Raw genomic sequence first — 18,711 nt, 5'->3', positions numbered from 1 at the left:
GTATTCATTTAAAAATTCCGCGCCAATACTCAACACGTTGGATATTCATCATGGCGGTAACTGTGTCTTCCAAGCAACACGTGTGTCACTCATAAATCGAGTTTTCTTCAAAGAATCATTAACAAGTGTTCTTATTATTACGATGTTTTATGTGATTGGACTGGGACTAGGAGACGCAAAAGATGTCACGGTGAAGGGACTTGAAATCATAAAGAAATGTGACAGAGTATACTTAGAGGCATATACGTCAATTTTAACGGTTGGACAAGAATCATTGGTAAGTACATATTGAAATTGATTAATCCCATTTGAAATGAATCATTCCAACCCTCTTTCAAGTACTTTCCGATTACAATTACGCACAAACAATTGAAAATCTAAATGAACTACCGCTAAAATGACATGTTAGCATTGACTGTGGGTTTAGCCGGGTATTCACAAGATGGCGCCAGTAAGCAACTATCAATTAAATTCAAATTTCATAACGAACAATACTCGACTCTATACCAAATTTCATATTATATTGTTCTTTTTTGTCTTTCGAACGGTTAGGAAGAGTTTTATGGCCGACCTGTAATAGTAGCGGATCGCGAGCTGGTGGAAAGCGGCGCCGAAGAAATCTTGTACAATACCGAAAATGAAAATGTAGCCTTTCTCGTGGTGGGCGATCCTTTCGGTGCCACTACGCACACCGACCTGGTATTACGTGCTCGAGAAAGAGGCGTAAAGGTCCACGTCGTCCACAATGCTTCCATTCTCAATGCCATCGGATGCTGTGGCCTCCAGCTGTATTCCTACGGTGAAGTAGTTTCCATTCCATACTGGACGGACAGTTGGAAGCCAGACAGCTTTTACGAGAAAATCGCATCTAATCGACGTCGAGGTTTACACACTCTCTGCCTCTTGGACATCAAAGTCAAGGAGCCGACCCTGGAGAGTATCCTGAAGAAGCGCAAGGAGTACATGCCACCAAGATTTATGAGTGTTGCCGAGGCATCCGAGCAACTCTTACAGATACTCGAGAAGATGCTGGAATCTGGAGCAGAAGAATTAGGTCAGTAGAATCATAACACTGTCCTAAATAAAAGTGGCCAATCATTGACCTTTCTCAATTAACTCGATGCTTTTGCTGTATGATAAACAGCGCGCAAATCAAAGTTCCGATAGCCGCAACGAATTCAGTACGTTTTAACATCATAAAAGAATAAACTCTGTTATTCTTTTTAACGAGTTCGAGAACGCTGTGCTCAACGGCATCTGTAATCCTTCTATAGATTGGTCTTGTCCTTGGAGTAGATAGTTGCGTAGTTCCTGTAGGTGGGAACTCATGATTAACGAGAATTAATCAAATATAGTTTACGAAGAAAGCAATTAATTTTTTTTTCTCTTTCTGTAGCCTTCACAGCCGAAAGTCTTGCAGTAGGTCTCGCCCGTGTTGGTTCCGACAATCAGAGGATAGTCGCCTGCTCCCTCAAGGACATGAAGGAGACTGATCTTGGAGCTCCACTTCACTGTCTGATAATCCCAGGGGAATCCCTGCATCCACTGGAGATCGAATATCTTTTGCAATATGCCACGGATAAGGAAAAATTTGAAGAGATGACAAAACGCAAAGAAAGTCATTGACACAGATATATTGAGTATGTACAATATATAATCTCTTGAAATCGATCGGAATATACTGTCGGTAAATTTATTATCTGACACGCGAAATTCACATTTGATTTACAAAAGTATTTTTCACTGTATAATTGTTCCAGGAGTATTCGTTATTATCGTATAATTTTATTATTCATTCCAGAATGATAAAGCTCTTTTTAACTGATCGATAGCTCTATTCACTTTTCATGATTAGACATACTTGAAACCGTACGTTACGATATAGAAACGAGATACTAACTACACTGCACGACACGTATTACGTGTCTGAAAAATCCAAAGAATTATATTCTCTATAATAACATCAGTATACACTCAATCCCGTTTGACATTTCTCTATGAAAATTTGCAAAACTGCAGAACACAAGTCTTTCAATGTGTCTCGGTAACACGTGGGTGGACGTTTCCAATTGCCCAATTAGTAATTCAATGCAGTAACGTAACGAGTGTGGGAGCGTATGAGACAATTGACATTGGCAAGAAACAGAGAATAAAAATTATGCGAAATTACTGTGATCTAGAGCAACGTAATTTTCACAAAGTACTACAATCCAAATGGAAGCTCTCGTTAAGCAGGCCGTCAAGCTTCAAGCGCATAGCGAAAAAAGACCACGTAGTATATATACGTTACATATGTACGTGAATACATAAAAGCACACAGACCCTTCAATAAAAAGGATCGATGCTGCTTAGGATTATTTTTCAGGGCGAAAATACGTATAAGCCAGAATAACAAGCCAGTGAAAATCGATATCGTTGATTGGCCATTGAAAACCACGTGTAGAATTACAAGAACATTCGTTGAACCACTTCGTAAATGTTTCCATTTTTGGATCTTGATCGATTTACACCACGAAAGAAAACGCAATGGTTTACACCGGAAACCGAATATTTTTGTATATCCCTTTTAACTGGCAAGTAAAAAGAAAGTAAAATTATACAAAGCAGAGTCGATAAGCTACTTGAAAAAAAAGTTGTATACCGAGTGTCACGTTTTTGTCATTGGAAAGGCATTATAAAGTCTTGTGCTTACTATCAGCACGTTATTGCCCTCGTTATCGCGTGCATAAATACAGCCTGCACAAAAGCCACGTGTGGATTGATGAAATTCGTATGATTTTGAGCTTTCAAATTTCCTCGCTCAAATATACAGATTGCTCTGTGCAATCTACAGCAATAGAAAACAACAATGAGTGCTGGACTCTAATAAGAAATAATTAACGGAGGTTACTGAATAATCTCTGGGTATATCTGTCACAGTCTATTATTATCCTATTGTATTTATAGTTGATGCGTGGTTATGCATTTACACTCTGTGCATCTGGCTAGCAGACGGTATCAAGGCGAGCTGATAAATAAAGTGGATTTAACATCTTTCAAATTGTTTGCACATATTCCTTTGACGAGCTTCATTCGAGCAGACCAATTCTCCAAAGAATTTCGGTTTCTTCAATCATGAAGAAGTTTTATATACACTTAAGTGGCCGGTATACGTACCACGTAGCGTATACAGACTGTTTCATATGATATGCCAGATTTTATTATGAGAGGTTATGTCGATCGCAAGGTTAAGGCTCCTCCTGTGGGTATGGCAGCTTTTACTAAAAACACTATGTATTTATATACTCGATTTGCGATTCGTGCTCAAAGATTTTGCTAATCTTTGAACTTGAATAACTGCAGCATCCCTGTTGGATACTGTTTGTCTATTACTCTTGAAAGTCCTTGACACAGTCTGTTGATCTAGGATCAATACTACTTATTAATTATGATTATTTATTTATTATAAGTATATACCAGGGATATCTCATCCAAGTATGCATCTATTTTTGTAGGAAGATAGCTGTACAAAAAAATAAAGACGTTATCGGATCTTTGCTTGGATATTCTCAAATAAAGTAAGTTTATATGTATACATATATAAGCCCCACGACCTTTACAGGAGTATTTTTATCACGGACAGCTGGGCAGGATAGTAGATATAGTATATGTAGCATATATATAAAATAAAGGTTAGGCAAATCTCTATATCCCTACTTCGTCCTCAAGGACTGTAGCTTATCTGACCTTAGTATCTCTATGGAAGAGAACGTTTACCCTCTCACCTTTAATAGTTGGAGATCGATTGGCTATCCAGAAAAGTTTTTCACTCATTCCCCGTGAATTCCTATGTATCCTCGAGACACGCGATGTTCGATCCGGCCAGTCCTGAGAATCTTATGAATCTTTTAGCATATCAAATGAGAATCGGTAGACCCTGATGTAGAGATTGATGAATTTTTTGGCTTCGTCAAACATACGCTGCGTTATTTATTATGCATATGTATATATGTCATTAGAAATCGTTACAATTATAGGTTAGGGTACACCCGTGCAATAGCATGCGGAGACGGTAGGCAGGTATAGGTAGTTACTAGCCGGTAGTCACGTGAGCTTAAGTAATCAATGGAAAAGCATCGATCGTCCCTTTGGAGAAGGTGAAAACGTTCGCGGAGTTCAGTCGAGCTTGTGAACTCCCCACCGTAAGAAGAGCACGGGTCGTTCACCGCCGTTCTCTCGAAATTTCTTATTTTCAAATTTGGCTCCTCCGCGAAGGCGTCTGATACTGTCAAATTTTACCCGAGGATCTTCCATAGTTACTCAGGTACTGAGTACGTTAACAGGCACGTATCGCGCGCGAAAATTCAAAATACGCAACCCCTTAGTTTTCCCGTGGTTAACCTTAGGAATGTTTTTGAATAATTTTTAATGACCTACTGACAAAGGAGAAGGATAATACAGGTCGGATTTAAGTGGGGAGAAATTTGGTGCGGTCTTATTATATTTTTAGTTAAATAAATTTTTCGAATTCTATTACGTACTGTAACGCTGCGATACAAGACATGATGTGTTTATGCGTGTTTTGCCAAATGGATTTATGGAAGAGTTTTTCGTATATATACATATACGTATGTATACACTGCGTCGATTGATAGTTGGTTTCGTGTTTTTCAATTCCCTTTTTCTTGGCTAAATTTTCTACTGCAATATTTTTCAACTTGGATATGATCGTGGCGAGGGAATAAGGGAGGGAGAGAACGAGGGACTGTAGGAGAAAAAAGATAAGATATTTCGTTGACTGTTACAAGGACTGACGGTGTGTGGTAGATGATGGGCTACTACTGGTAGCCGAACTCTCTGGCCTAAATTCAAGTGACGCAAAACCAAACCGACACGCGTCCAACCTCCCACTTCGAGCCTATATTATAAATACGAATGGACGTAAATTATCCGATGAACTTGCCGAGAGGATTTTGCATGCGTCTTGCAGGAGAATGCCACTGAAAAAAAAGGAATTCGAGATCTCTTAAAATTTTACAAAAATTATTATAACAGTTTGAGAATTAAAATTGTCTTATAAAAATTTCCTAATTAATTGAATCAAGTATCTGCGGGTATGATAAGAGTAGAAAGTTGTCGCGAACAAAGGAAAATTAATGACTCATCTGAAAACCGTATTCGTGACGTTTGTATCTTTATTTTTCTTGGATTCCTGTCAATTACACAGAAACAAATAGATAGTAAAAATCAATAAGTCTACGATAACAGAATTGTTATTATAGATAAGAGATTCTATTTTGAACGGTGACGTCGATCATAAGTATTAACTGTCCTGTGTATGTATGTTATTGATAAAATTGATAAAATTTAAAGTTATCATTGTTCCTTATTGAAATGTTTAATTAATCTGATATAGTTGGACGCGATTTAGCTTCCCGTATACCGGATATGGCTACCAGGCCGGAAGATTTGAAATCCGGCGGGCTGATAATGGCTCCTCGCGTTCCTCATGGATTGGCAGCAGCTGTAGAAGGTCTCACCAGGGAGGTGATACGTCATCGGCCGGATGACATCTACGTATTTGCTGCTGATCACTTTGAGAAGTTGCTGGAGCTTAGAGATCAGTATGGAAACTGTGCCGACCTGCCTGGTAGGAGTAACAATACGCAAACCCTGCGCGAGATGAACAAAGCTGTTAAGCAACGTGAAAAAGGAAGTCGAATTGAACGTACTAAGCGAGAGCTGGCGGCCCAGAGCGGATGGTCGTTGACCGAGACGGCTAAGGTCCTGGAGAAGCACAGAAGTATCTTTGGCGATAGCGGTAGGAAGATTAGTACGGAGGAAATTCGTGCTTTGGCTATGGAGAAGGAAAATAAAATAAATAAATTGTCGAAAGAGACGCGCGAGGTGGTCAGGATCAGGTCGAAGGAAGAGCTCAGGAAGTTTGAGCCTGGCAAGCATGGTAGGTCGTCCGAAAGATATATTAGAAAAAGTACTAGTAATGTAGATTTGGGGAAGTGGGAAAAGTCGCAGAAAGCAGAGTCACGTGGTACGCCGAAAATTATATCGCAGATTCCTACCTTACCGGGCAGTACAAAAATGTTGGCAAAGGACATAAAATCGGAACTGAGGAAGAATCGTATCAGCAGCAGAGAGAGAAGATCTATTGGTGATAAGATCAATGATAAGGGGAGTGAAAGTGGTAAGGATCATTTTGTAAAATCTTCTAGAAGGTCGCAGGAAAGCGTCGGCAAAGATTCGGAGCCGAGAAGACGGAAGAAGACTGAAGTAACGGATAATCAAAAGCAGAAGACTGATTCGTATAGAAGCAGCAGGGCTATGAGCATGGACAGGGTCAAGGACTTCGTAGTGAAGAGGCTATCGGATACGAAGAGTCTTGAGGAAATTCAGTCACCAGGGTATGTTGAGAAGGTCCAGGAAGTTATCGACGAGACTGCTCCTCTCATCAGGGAGAAGGTAGAGGAACTCAAGCTGGTCGCCGTTGGATCAAAAAGGTCGCATCACGGATACGAGTCCGTTGATGAATCGACCAGTACCTCGGAGAGGTCGAACAAGTCGAATCAGACCGACGATGTCAGGACCCGCAGCGCCATGTCCAAGTCCAGGAAGTCCAGAAGGTCGGAGAGCCTGGCTAAGACTTCCGGTACTGACGCAAGGACGAATAACGATTCGTTGGATGGTATTGAGACTCTGGCCTCTGAGCCTGCAACACCGAAGACCAAGGAAGACGGCCTGGAGACTAGACTGACGGAAACCAGAAACCTTCTAGAAGGTCTATCCTCGGCTTTTTCTCAAGCTGGAGAAAGGGAGAGAGTTCGAAGATCAAGATCAGCCAAGGGTACCAGAAAAAATGGCAGCGTGTCTGGGGAATCTGATGTCTCAGAATATCTGGACGTTCCAAAGAGTCCTGGAGGTTCTACCAATCTCTCCTTACCAGCTGTTAGGTCAGCCTCATCCAGGAACGCGTCCAGGAGCGTCTCTAGGAGTGATTCGGACAACCTGGTCCTACCTCCAATATCTCCGGAAGCACCCAAGTCGGCCAAGCCTCGGGAGGATCTTGTTCTACCTATTCTGTCACCTTCTGGAACAGCTCCATCGACCACGGAGTCAAAAGCACTGTCCACACCGGATGTTATTGACTTGGTGAAAACTTCCAGGGAACCTGAAACACCTGAACTCGATGAGAATCTCTTGGAGGATACTCCTGAGGTTGAATTAAATCTACCGGAAACTGAGGAAGTCTTCAAGGATAGCTTGAATGTTACACCGGAAGACGCTGCTGAAGTTCCACAGAGACCGGATTCCTTGGAGAACGACGTCAACGTGGACGTCAACGCGGACGTCAACGTGGACGTTGACATGGAAATCAAGAAAGGGACGAGTGATGAGCTTAAAAAGAAACTCATAGAAATTGAAAGTGTTGAGAGAAATATTGAGAACGTTCTCACTTCAGAAAATGCGAACACCAGTCGACCGGATGAGCCAGGTGAAAGTCCAAAAATGCAAGTGCCTCCTGAAGAAAATGAAAAAATTAACGAAATTTTTAATATCGAAGATAAATTAAAGGAGGTGGAAGACAGCGAGAAGAGAATTTCAAACATTTTAAATTCCGAATTACCTAAGGACGAGGACAATATTAACATAAGAGATAAACTTCGTGAAGTTGAAGACACCGAGAAGAGAATTGAAGATATTTTAGCCAAGGAAGCCACGAAGAGTACCATCATCGGAAATGAAGAGAAAAATGAGGGGGATAAACTCGAGAAGGAGATGCAAAATAATTCAGCTGCCTCAAGGGAAACGACGTCGGCAGGAGAGGAAATATTGAAAATAGTTTTAAGAACAACCGCCGAGGCGGAACTGGACGAAGAATTACAAAACACTTCAGAAATTCCTGCTGAAGTGAAGTCGAAGCCTAAGGATGACGTGGAAATAATAAACTGCCCGAAAAATCAAGCCGAGAAGCAAATGGAAATATGTAAAATGGCTGAGGAACCAGTAAAAAATAATACTCAGTCTGTGGAGAAGCTGCAGAATCCAAAAAAATATGATGAAACAAACATGGCGGAAGATGATAAAAGAAAAGAAAAAAAAGATGATAAGACCAATTTAGCAACCGCAGAGGCAATTCCTTATTCCTATATTTTGACAGAAGGCTCGCCATGCGATATACCGGATTCCGTGACTACTGTAATTATCCCGGAAAGACCACTCCAGTCGTCCGAATCCGAAACAATGGAAATCCTATTAGAAAACGGACACGAATTTGATTCATCAGAATCCAAGGGTCAGAATGAAGATACTTCCGCTTTGAAGACGAATGAGTTGTCGTCAGAGTCGAAGGAAGATGAGATGATGAAGTTGAAAGATATTATGGACAATTTTGGAGAAATTGTTGAACCGGAAGTGATCGAGTGCTCGACGGTAGACATTGATTTTATACGTGGTATCAAGGCCAATCATGAAATAATGATATCACACCAGGATCTAGGAGAAATTAAGGAAGAAGCAGACAAGGAAGTAGAGGAAGCAGAAAAGACAGTTGATGATGTTAATGTTGATAAACATGGAAATACATTAAAATTAGAAAATATACAGGAGAAAGACGAATTTGACGAAGTAACCGGAAGTAGAGAAGCTGATAATGATTTGATTGCCGGTGATTATGAGAACGTGGAAAATCGTGTCAAAGGTCAAGATGAAAATTTAGAATCACCAGCGGAAGCTGTGATCAGTACCGACGGACGAAATACGGATTCGGATTCAACGGAAGTGAAGGAAACGAGCATTACAGATGGCCCGTTGGAAAATACTTCTGAAAATACACCGGAAATCGAAAGTATCGAACCAAGATCCTCGGAGTCAACCAATGAGGTTAAAGAAACTACTATAACCGATAGAACTTTAAATGGCGGTTCTTTTGAACCGGGTAATAATATGCCAATTGTTCCAGAATTAAATTTGGATTCACTTCAGGATATTACGGTCTCCTCGTTTAGAATGACTGATGATGAGTCAGCAAAGGAGGCCAGTGACACCAGTCGACAAGAATCTGAAAGTACAACTTCATTCGTGGAGCCCCTGACTTCTGACGAAACGAAACCGGATATGGGTGCAGAAGAAATTATTGAGCAAAAAATTGTCAAGACCCAAGTTGAGATTAAGGAAGAACCTTGTGAAAAAGTGCAGATTTATACAACAGGGAAGGAGGAGCAGGAAGTTGAGGAGGGAACCGGAAATGGTCTGGTAGATATCGAAGATAAAGTTTCACTCGAAGCTACGACTGTTACCGATGCTTTGTCAGAAGGAATCGAGGTTGAACTTTTGAAAAATGCAGAAAACGCGTCATCGGAACTTGAGAGAGATACCGAAGACAAAAACGAAGATCATCATGAAGCCGTCGGTAGAGAATACCATTCCGATACCAATACTGATGATAAGATTCAGAAAAAGACAGAAGTGGCATCAGAAGATATAGAAAATTTAGCAGAACCCAATAAAAATCTTGAGGAAGACGAGGCTGTCGAACCTGATCAACAAGAACAATCACTTCCGGTTGAAAGTTCAGATGACTTGAAAAAGTCAAAAGATTCGACTGTTATAGAATCAGAGAAAATAAAAATTCAAGAAATTTTATCGGAACAAGATGAAGTCCAAACTGACGAAGCAAACGTAATCAAAGTTTCGAGTCCACCGGAAGCGGAAGTCTTTACCAATAATCTCGACGATGACGCAACTATCAGCGAGAAACAAGAATATCACATTTATGTACCGGAAGTGGCCGGAAGTCAGGAAAGTACAACAACAGAGAGTAGCACCTTCAATTCAGCAGCCACAAAGATTCAAGCCGGTGAGTTAAAAAAAAAACTAAAATTTTCAAAACTCAAAAATAATCTTCGTCGTCACTTGTAATTTATCACAACAATCATCTGCCCATTTATCCTATCGCCAAAGGAGTACGAGGTTTTCTAACCCGCAGAAGACTTCAGAGTGCACAAAAGCGCAGTTCTACCCTAGACAGTGTTCCCTCCATTCAAGATAGCTTTGCGGTGAGTTAAAATTCGCTAATAAATAAAATAAAAAAATTAACGATTATTTCCTCAAAAAATAATTTTATACCGTATGACGTTTATTATGTTTAATAATAAAACGTTTCTCTGGCACCATCACAGCTTTTATGATCCGCTTTCTATTACACGTCCCGACAGCAGCGCCACACTGTTTTTTCTGTAACTAAAAACACGACGCCATTTACGTCCGCAGCACAAAAATAATTCACGAACTTACTTGTGTACCCGCCTTTAATACGTATCACAAAAATCGACCTCAGTCCTACTCCTTGCAGAACAAACAAGGAATTAGCAATTATTTGTATTTCCTCCCATGAGCACCCAAGGATATCAAGGCTGGAAATCTGCGGGCGTAAAACAAAACGAAAGAATTAATCATGCGACAAGCGTATCGCGTAACATAGAACGCCATTATATCCTGTGCAAAGGACCTTTAAACTTCATAGTCACTTTCCCGGTTCGACGAACCGCTTCTCTCCTTTGAGAATCTATAAAACAAAAATAAATACCTAACGCCATATGTTACGATGGACATATAGTGTGTGTCAAAAAAAAAAGAATGAAAATAATTGCTCACGAATAAGGTTACAGAGCGTCTCTAAGTATTGTATTAATAGTCAAAGGGAAAAGTGCTTCCACAGCGACGTTGTGAATTGGACAAGGCACAGACAGTGATTGAAGTGTCGATCATGAAAAGGATCCAGGTTGTCTCTGAGACACGTGCGATCGGTCTACGTCCCTAGGAAGTTTTATTTTTAAAGAGACACAGACGCAAGACGCTCGGTCGCCATGTTGCCACGCGGGGGTCTCCTGTGACGTCACACAAGTATATTCGCAAATCTATTTCGATCAGAAGGCCGCCATGATTTACAGCAGTATTTTTCTAAGCCTCGCGTCTCGAGATCGCATCGTCACGTCGGACGCAGCTGATAGGCGTCTTCTGCTCCTTATCTAACGGGTCTTTCACTCGGTAACAGAACAATTAATAGAGGTCGGACGAGAGGTTGATGTTGCTAGGAATGGATTTCAAGATGGACGTCATTTGTATAGAGAGCCTATAAAGAACACAGCCAAGGGCGGGAATATTTGAAATGGTGGAATGAAAAATTTGTAAGATTTTACATAATTTCCTGTTATATTATATCTATGGGTATTTCCTTCAATGTCAGAGATTATTATCCGTCGATGGAAATGTCAATAAACTTACCGTTCCTAAAGACGCGTGGGTTTCTATATTTATGAAATTCCATGAAATTCACGATCTTTCATGTTACGTCACTGAATCATTCGAGCACTAGATCAACGCTTATTGCAATTAAATGGTTGAACGTCGTTAAGTACGTATTATTGCACGTAATCGTCTTATTTCATGGTTCGTGTATTAACTCGTCCTTGGATCCTTGACCAGAGAGAATATTTCGATGACGGCATTAAACATTTTCTCTACAGTCGTGCGCATGCGCCGTTGTCCCAAACATGACTTTAAAAATTCTTTGACATATATCTTTTTAATTTATTGCATGTTTCGCCACTCGAAAGAAATGTCTGTGGTCTCTTATAAAAATGGACACCGTGTATTACGGCAAATGTCATAAAGGACTTTTATCCTGTATTTTTCAAAAATAATATTAATACCATTATATATATTCGGGACTGACGTTTTCTCAAATCGACTGTCAGACATTTGTTTTCCACTTTTCTACTCAATCCCCAGAATTCTTCTAATTGATACGAACTCGATTCGCTCGGCCGACATCGAAAAGCGGGTATTACGTAAAAGAGGAAATGGCCGGCAACGTCAGAGCTGTCATACGAAGAAGACAAATTGACGGTCAAACCTTGGCAGAGACACCTGGCCTCTTAAAATAATATCTTCTTGAACCCAGCTTGACGCCTCGACATTAAATCACGAACCCTTAAAAAAAAGTGCATTTTCCAAAATTTCACACAAACGGTGCGTCGATGAATTACAAAAGCATCCATTAAAAACATTCTTTATAAAATTGCAGGCTCTCTAATATTTTCAATTTTTTCTCTAAAAATGACATTTTTTAAATTTTTAATGAAAAAAAAGTCTTCCAATCTTATACCAGATATATTCGTACATACCTGGAGTAGGAGATTCTGTACCTCCTTTCCCCTTTCCCCCCTTCTGTAACCCCCTCGAAATCTTTAAATGGCGCTTCCAAGGGCGCAACAAGACGTTCCTCGAATGCCCGAGATCTGCTCGCTGTTTGTATAATTATAAATCCCGTAATCACTCGGCAATTATTCACTCGACGTTCACTTCGAGTTCCTAAGATACCCGCTTGCTTTGCCACCCTTCCCACGTGGTTATTTCTAGAGCTCAGGATCGCGCTGTGCCACCCGACGTAGAATACCGTAGCGACGTTCGAGTCTTAAGGATCCACCGTAAGCAGCATCGTTCGGATCGAATTCTCGACTTCGCTTCGCTTCGATGAAAATAACAAACGGAGAGAAGAGGCTCGAGAAGCCCTTCAATTAAAAAAATATTATTCTGCCTCCGATAACACGGACCGAGTGGGAGTGACGCTCCTTCGGATAAATAAGGGGAGATTATTTTGTATATTATCATTATTATTTCCCACTGTAACCTGCTTCCCGTGCGACGTTAATTTTACCTTGAAAATTCGGCTCGAAGGGTATCTTCTGATTTTTAAGGGTGACATTTTTTCTTAGAATCAACACTAAAGCGTGCGTAAGCTTAACCCCCCCGAAAAAATGTAAAAATAATTTTAAAAAATTGTCTTCATAAATATACCAATTGAAACTATGTAGATATATGTATCTTAACGCTTAAAAGCGTCGAGCTGAAAACTGTTATGACACGAGTGAAAAACGAGAAACGTTGACAGACTGAAAATTCGCGTGCACAATTTGAAAACACAGGAGTCGCTAATAAATCCAAAATCTTTGGTAGGATCCCAAGAAGCAATGGCGTAGTTCCCACGGTCATTTACGACCATAGTCGGTATAAGCTGCAAACATTTCGATCGTTCGTTCCGAGTCTCCTTGAAGCAGGTCGAGAATCCTCGTAGCAGCTGGTAGGTTGGTACCAGTTTTACCTGTACAATCCTGAGCCACGCGACATTCCCTGTCACGCAAACAAATATCGAAGAAAGAAACCAAGTGAAACTTCAAAGAGTTGCCAATAGATTAGAGCATGCATATTTGCACACGCGCACACAGTTGTATGTAGATTACTTAGTAATATGTAAATGCATGTATACCGTTTGGCACGTGAAAACACAGCAAGAACCGAGCCAGCTGCACGTAACCATAGCCTTACGTATTCGCCTAGTTTTCTGTGGTATATAACATACTTGAAGAATAATAGGTCAGTTTCTTGTAGTGGATGCCTTGTTTATTGAATGACGTTACGTAGAGACGTGAATGGCTGTTAGATTAGTTATCGCCAGACTAAACTGGCTTTTTCAACCAATACGAGTTATGCCTTTTCGACGTTGAGAAACTTTCGGTTTACGGATGCCGGGGGTTTGATCGAAAAGGGTGTTTCTTTTTTTTTTTTTTTTTTTTCATATCTATAAATCAGGGTTGTAAACAAAGAAAATTTTTAAGTACTCGTAAGATGGATGATAGATTTTCAATGATCGGATGATCCAATTGGACCGGAAGTTTCTTTAGCGAGAGTGCATCCGCCGAGAGGAGCGGTCTGACGTTGCGTAAGCAGTCTTTGTGAAAATTGTTGAGCAGGTCGACACTGCGTACCTGTCGCCAATCGAGGAAGTGGGTCTGGCCAATGCCGCCACTACTATTCAGAGTAATTATCGTGGGTACAAGGCGAGGCAGAGGTTACGACGAGAGGACGCCGTCCAGAAGATGACCCTGAGCATGGAGAACGCTTTTACGGAGAACGGACTTCAGCATACGGGAGAATTTCATGATTGCATCCCACTTCCGGTCTTTGACGACCTGGGTCTGATGTTGAAGTTAGCAGCTGAAGGTTCCGATAAAGGCCAAGGAGACAAAAGGGTGGTGGATGGAGATCAGGTTGAACCGGAAGTTGATGGGATGACGGAAAATAATAAGGATGTTGGGGCAGATGAGTCTTCGGCATCTTCTTCGAAGGAGGAAGGTTCTACCAGTGACGTGACGAAGTCATCGACTATTGCGGAAAGTGGGTCCTGCACTGAACCTGATCAGGCTAGCCAAGTTCCTAGCGAGTCCTTGGAGTCCTTTAGCGAGAGGCAGATACTGGAACGTGCCGTGGGTCAGATATTCATGGGCCAATCATCCATCCCAGTGGTTCATGTTGGTATGGACCAGGTCGTAGACTTCGTCATGATAGCCAAGGATGAGTCTGTTTTGCAAAGTCGGTACTTGAACTTTATAACAAGCGTCGAAGATGATTCTGCTGTTCGGGCAGATTCCATCAATGGGTTGGACCTCACGCAGAGTCTCAGGAGTAATGCGGGCGTTGAGAGTTTGCCATTGGACAATCCTAGCAACGTTTCCGGTGGAAGTCAAGTCTGGGGACCATTGGCACTGTCTGACTCTTCTAGAGGCGTCATCATCGAGGAGTTGCCAAGGTCGGAGGAAGGATCCTTGGAGAAAACTCCAGTACCGTACTCCTATCCGGAAACTCCAGAGACCTTACCGGATGCTGAAGCTAAACCGGAAACGTTGGAGGAAGTCGAAGATCCTTCACTTGAGACTCATCAGCTTACTCATGATTCTCCGGTTTCCTTTGACGACGAGCACGCCTTCCTGGAAAGCTCTCCTATCTCTTTGGATGATCCTACGTCCCCAGAGACATCCAGAGTCTCATCCGGTAGACGTAACAGATCAGCAGGCACGTCTAAGATGAGTTTAGTGGGGGTGCGCGAAGAGGAAGCTGCTCCTGGTGAGGAGAAGAAGGATTCGACTGAAAAGGAAGCGCTGCCACCATTGGCTAATTTGGAGTCTGAATTAGAATCGCTTGACCCAGATCATCGACCTGGTGAATCAATCGATTCCGCTCATCCTGTTGATCCTTCGTCCATGGTGCCAGATGCTTCCTTGGCAACAATTTCCTTCTCCATGAACGTGGATGACATGTTGGGTTTTGGCGAAGAAAACGAGCAAATTCAATCCAAGCGACAATCGATCCTCGAGGTCACAGTGACCCCTAGGGATCTGCTGAAGTCTAGCAGGTCGCAGGAAAGTCAGCTTAGCGGCGACCGGGTGGAGTCGCCTGTGACCATGATGCAAATAGTTCCAAAAAGTGTCGAAGAGAAGTCGGATAAGTCTGAAGTGGAGGGCAATTCCTCGAACGAGGACCAGGTGAAGGCAGAAGAAGCAAAAATTGATAACGATGCATCAGCATCCATCGCAGAAGCCAAACCGGATGTCCTACAGTCAGACGCCAAGAACGACCAGGGACAGCCGGAAGACTGTCAAACAGGTCAGAGCAAAGATTCCAGTGAGGATACGAATGAGGGAAAAAATTTAAAAGAAAATCAAATAACGGAAACAAAGGAGCAAGCCAGTCCCAAAGAAAACATATCGAATTCACCCATAGAGTCCACGGAAGACACGGATGAATCGGAAAAAAGTCCTAAAACTTCATCCACGGAGAAGAACAATACATACTCTATTCACAACGAGGAGAAGCAAGAATAGAGTTAGCTTCCGCTTTAAGAAAATTCAAAACAAAGCGCATTACCTTATCGCCAGTACCTGTAGTCCAAATTCAGAGTAAGAGTGAAAGTTGAAAAGAAAAAGTGACGTCAACGCCCAACCTGGGCTTAAGGGAAATGACTGAAGCCGTTTTCGAGTTTCCTGGCCGAACCTATTAAGGCGAGCTATTCTTATCAGTATCTCTGGAAGAGGACACCTTGACGTCATACCTAGGGCAGAGTTAATGAGTGAAGCTTGCCAAAAATTAAGGCATGTCGCTAGATTAGTTATGCTAAACTAGGACAGAGCCCAGGTAAACTGAAGTTGCCGCGCCCATCCGTGCAGCTAACTTCGGACGAGTCATTAGTTTCCTCGAGGGAAGATTCACTAACGATCGTCTTTTGGTTCCCGGGTGCTCTTCTGAACGGACCATTTAATAACCTGGATGATCCTTGTGTGGATGATCGTCATCTTGATCATCGGTATGGTGACCGGGCGACGAAACGATCACGAGTCACGTTCTGCATTCCTTCTGGCCGAAGAATGCGACGATCACCAGCTCAGGAATGGACCTTGGGTCGTATTTCGGTACACTCTCGCTAACGTTGGCCAGAGTGGCTGCTCCCAAGCAAGCTGCTACGTCACGAGGGAACGATGCGTCACGCCAGAAATTATGTCACATTGGGAGAATGGATGAGCCAAAGAAAAAGGGAGAGAGAGAAACGTATTACAGAGCTCAAAGAAAAGGATGAAGTTAGCGTGAATCGACATGAGAAAAGTCACGTATTTAGAAAGTGGTGTCTCGGAATAATAATTGAGACTCATGAGAGAAAAAAAACCAAAGATAGTACAAGAACAACAAAGTCAACGTCGTGAACCTTCTACCATAGATTATGTAATTTTGCAAATTTATAAAATACCACAAAAAAAAGTAGCAGACCGAAACACGAGACACCTTTGCCTTTGGGCAGCCAGAAAGTCGAGAGTCACGAGTAACAGTATTATTATGTAATTTTTTCAAGCATCCCAACAGGTTAAAACCAAATTACAAAACTCCCCGTTTGTATCTGACTTCGGACAGATGAACATTCAGGAGTGTTGAAAAATAAAAAGAATAAAATCATTTGCGACCGGGGAAGTACAGTATAAACAGGAAGCAGAATATTCGTTTTCGAGAGTACACACTGTTTCCTGGCTGTTTTACAGAACCAACATGCAAAAGTGAGGTTAGGTCTGGTTACTCCCGTGTACGTGAACGCGATGATAATATTACACGACGATAATTTTAAAGTCTGTCACGGTCGAAGCACGACGGTTTCATGTCACTTCTCGAGGTCAAAGGTCACGACTACTTCGGGTTAACGATAAATTAGAAGTTCGTATTGTATACACGATATGTATATACTCACTGGCAATATTATCCAAAGTAATATCACATACCGATATGATGATAAATTTTCAATCAACTTTCCTTTTCATTCAATAATCTCTGTATGTACGCATATACTCGAGTAGAAGTGAAAAATGAAGCTTTCACGTGAGGTATTCTCATTGAACGTCCTGCCGGTGACGCACGAGCAACAGGAAGATAAAGTAGTCGTTATTAATAGCGGCTTAATAATGCAACTGGGGTGCGATGTGAACGAGCATACGTATAGGCATCCATTGCCGGTGGCCCATAGAATCTACAGTGGATATTAATATATAAGGATTAGCATAATGGAGGCTGTTTGCGTAGGAGTGTAATAAGCTTGACGATATATGGACAAACGTTCGACGATGCTCGTCATCGTAATTGCCGCTGCTATTTTTCATTCCGATCAAACACGCAGTCTATTTTGAAACTGTAAACATTATCGAGGGAGATAAACGTTATGGACAGAAAGAGTAAATCAATTGTCCTGATCAAAGAGTCCGTGAGCGTCCTCTAGTACTTACGTACAAAGTATTGATATCATGGAAGATCGATGTTTGGTGAGTTTGATATTTGTACAAAAAATACAAGCACGTTTCAAATTTAATGATCGTTGAAAAAATTTAGTTGAAAAAAAAGGTTTCATACGAGTCACGTGTCAATTATCGTTCGATTCGTATCCCACGATTGGTATGTCGTATCGTGTGTGTAACTGGTGTGTGTCTCGAGTCGCAATTAGTATCGATCAAGTCGATGAATTTATTATGTCTCGGAGCAGTAATCTGGCCCAGGATTCAATTGAATGCATGTTCAGTCTTATTGGACAAACAAAAAGATCGGGTAATATACGTATTGTAATGCATGACTGTGAACGGGGCATAAATAATAAGTGGAGTTAGGCGTCAAGATACGAGTAAATGTACGTACGGGAGCTGGGACAAAGAGTAGTGTTGTATTTTGATTGAACCACGTATGCACGTTTCCGTGAAGTCTGCCGATGACAATGTGTTGATGTTAGTCATCGTAAAGCGTCGGGTCGGTCGTCGAGATCGACGCTGCTACGCAATAATTTCGCGCTGAGACAAAGCGACGTGAGAATAACATTAGAGCCCGGTAGTGATTAGTCAGGGACAATCGACCTTCTCAGGGTGGTAACACTGACGGCGTCGACCACTACGAGGATGATGATGATGTTAATGACGATGGCGAGGATACTGCTTGTGGTGGTAATAGGGAAACAGCAGTGAATTCTGCCAATTTTCAACGTCATCGGGGAGAAGCGAAAGCGAAGCGACGGGTGGTTCAACGACGCGTAAACCAGGTGAAACGGTCTCTGCGCATGCGCCGAGGATTTTCCGTCCGTATAGAGTTCAAGTCGAGCGCAACTGTTGCTTCAGTTTCGCACGAGACACTACGCGAGTTGGAACGGTGGTGATACACGGGAGATATTTGAGAAAAGAGAAAAAGATAAATCGAAGAATCAGTGAAGAGTCTCCGGGACGCGGGAGACTAAGAGATTAAATATATATCTGATCTCTGTGAGGATCAGAAATAAAGAGTGTCTGAACAGCTAATGTCACAGAAGTC

At 41.7% G+C, this 18,711-nt stretch overlaps 2 protein-coding genes and 1 long non-coding RNA gene across 9 annotated transcripts; 2 read left to right on the top strand and 1 right to left on the bottom strand.

Annotated features, from left to right (window-relative positions):
* Window positions 1-25: 25 nt before the first annotated feature.
* On the top strand, window positions 26-3,511 carry LOC107264162 (diphthine methyl ester synthase). 3 transcript variants are annotated; one of them, XM_015732141.2, is made up of 4 exons: window positions 26-277; window positions 553-1,054; window positions 1,397-1,640; window positions 3,495-3,511. In XM_015732141.2, the coding sequence occupies exons 1-3, from the start codon at window positions 143-145 to the stop codon at window positions 1,624-1,626; spliced, it is 867 nt and encodes a 288-aa protein (XP_015587627.1). In that variant the 5' UTR covers window positions 26-142; the 3' UTR covers window positions 1,627-1,640; window positions 3,495-3,511. The 3 variants fall into 3 exon arrangements, with proteins under 3 accessions (XP_015587627.1, XP_015587616.1, XP_015587611.1); XM_015732130.2 differs by lacking the exon at window positions 3,495-3,511 and adding an exon at window positions 1,802-3,040; XM_015732125.2 differs by lacking the exon at window positions 3,495-3,511 and having other exon boundaries at window positions 1,397-3,040.
* Window positions 3,512-3,517: 6 nt separating this feature from the next.
* On the top strand, window positions 3,518-18,700 carry LOC107264124 (titin). 4 transcript variants are annotated; one of them, XM_015732051.2, is made up of 5 exons: window positions 3,634-4,303; window positions 5,262-5,315; window positions 5,396-9,850; window positions 9,955-10,049; window positions 13,806-18,700. In XM_015732051.2, the coding sequence occupies exons 3-5, from the start codon at window positions 5,428-5,430 to the stop codon at window positions 15,711-15,713; spliced, it is 6,426 nt and encodes a 2,141-aa protein (XP_015587537.1). In that variant the 5' UTR covers window positions 3,634-4,303; window positions 5,262-5,315; window positions 5,396-5,427; the 3' UTR covers window positions 15,714-18,700. The 4 variants fall into 4 exon arrangements, with proteins under 4 accessions (XP_015587556.1, XP_015587537.1, XP_015587547.1 ...); XM_015732070.2 differs by lacking the exons at window positions 3,634-4,303; window positions 5,262-5,315 and adding an exon at window positions 3,518-3,557; XM_015732061.2 differs by lacking the exon at window positions 5,262-5,315.
* Window positions 10,120-11,167, bottom strand: LOC107264197. 2 transcript variants are annotated; one of them, XR_001536861.1, is made up of 4 exons: window positions 10,648-11,167; window positions 10,502-10,558; window positions 10,288-10,414; window positions 10,120-10,233 (listed from the first exon to the last, which is right to left on the bottom strand). It is a non-coding gene; the product is annotated as an uncharacterized LOC107264197 (long non-coding RNA). The 2 variants fall into 2 exon arrangements; XR_003058830.1 differs by having other exon boundaries at window positions 10,120-10,414.
* Window positions 18,701-18,711: the final 11 nt, after the last annotated feature.

This window comes from Cephus cinctus, unplaced genomic scaffold, assembly GCF_000341935.2.
Source record: "Cephus cinctus unplaced genomic scaffold, Ccin1 Ccin1_scaffold0013, whole genome shotgun sequence".
Classification (NCBI taxonomy): Eukaryota; Metazoa; Arthropoda; class Insecta; order Hymenoptera; family Cephidae; genus Cephus; species Cephus cinctus.
The sequence above is the reverse complement of the archived record's forward strand: the minus strand, read 5'-3'. Positions and strand labels throughout refer to the sequence as shown.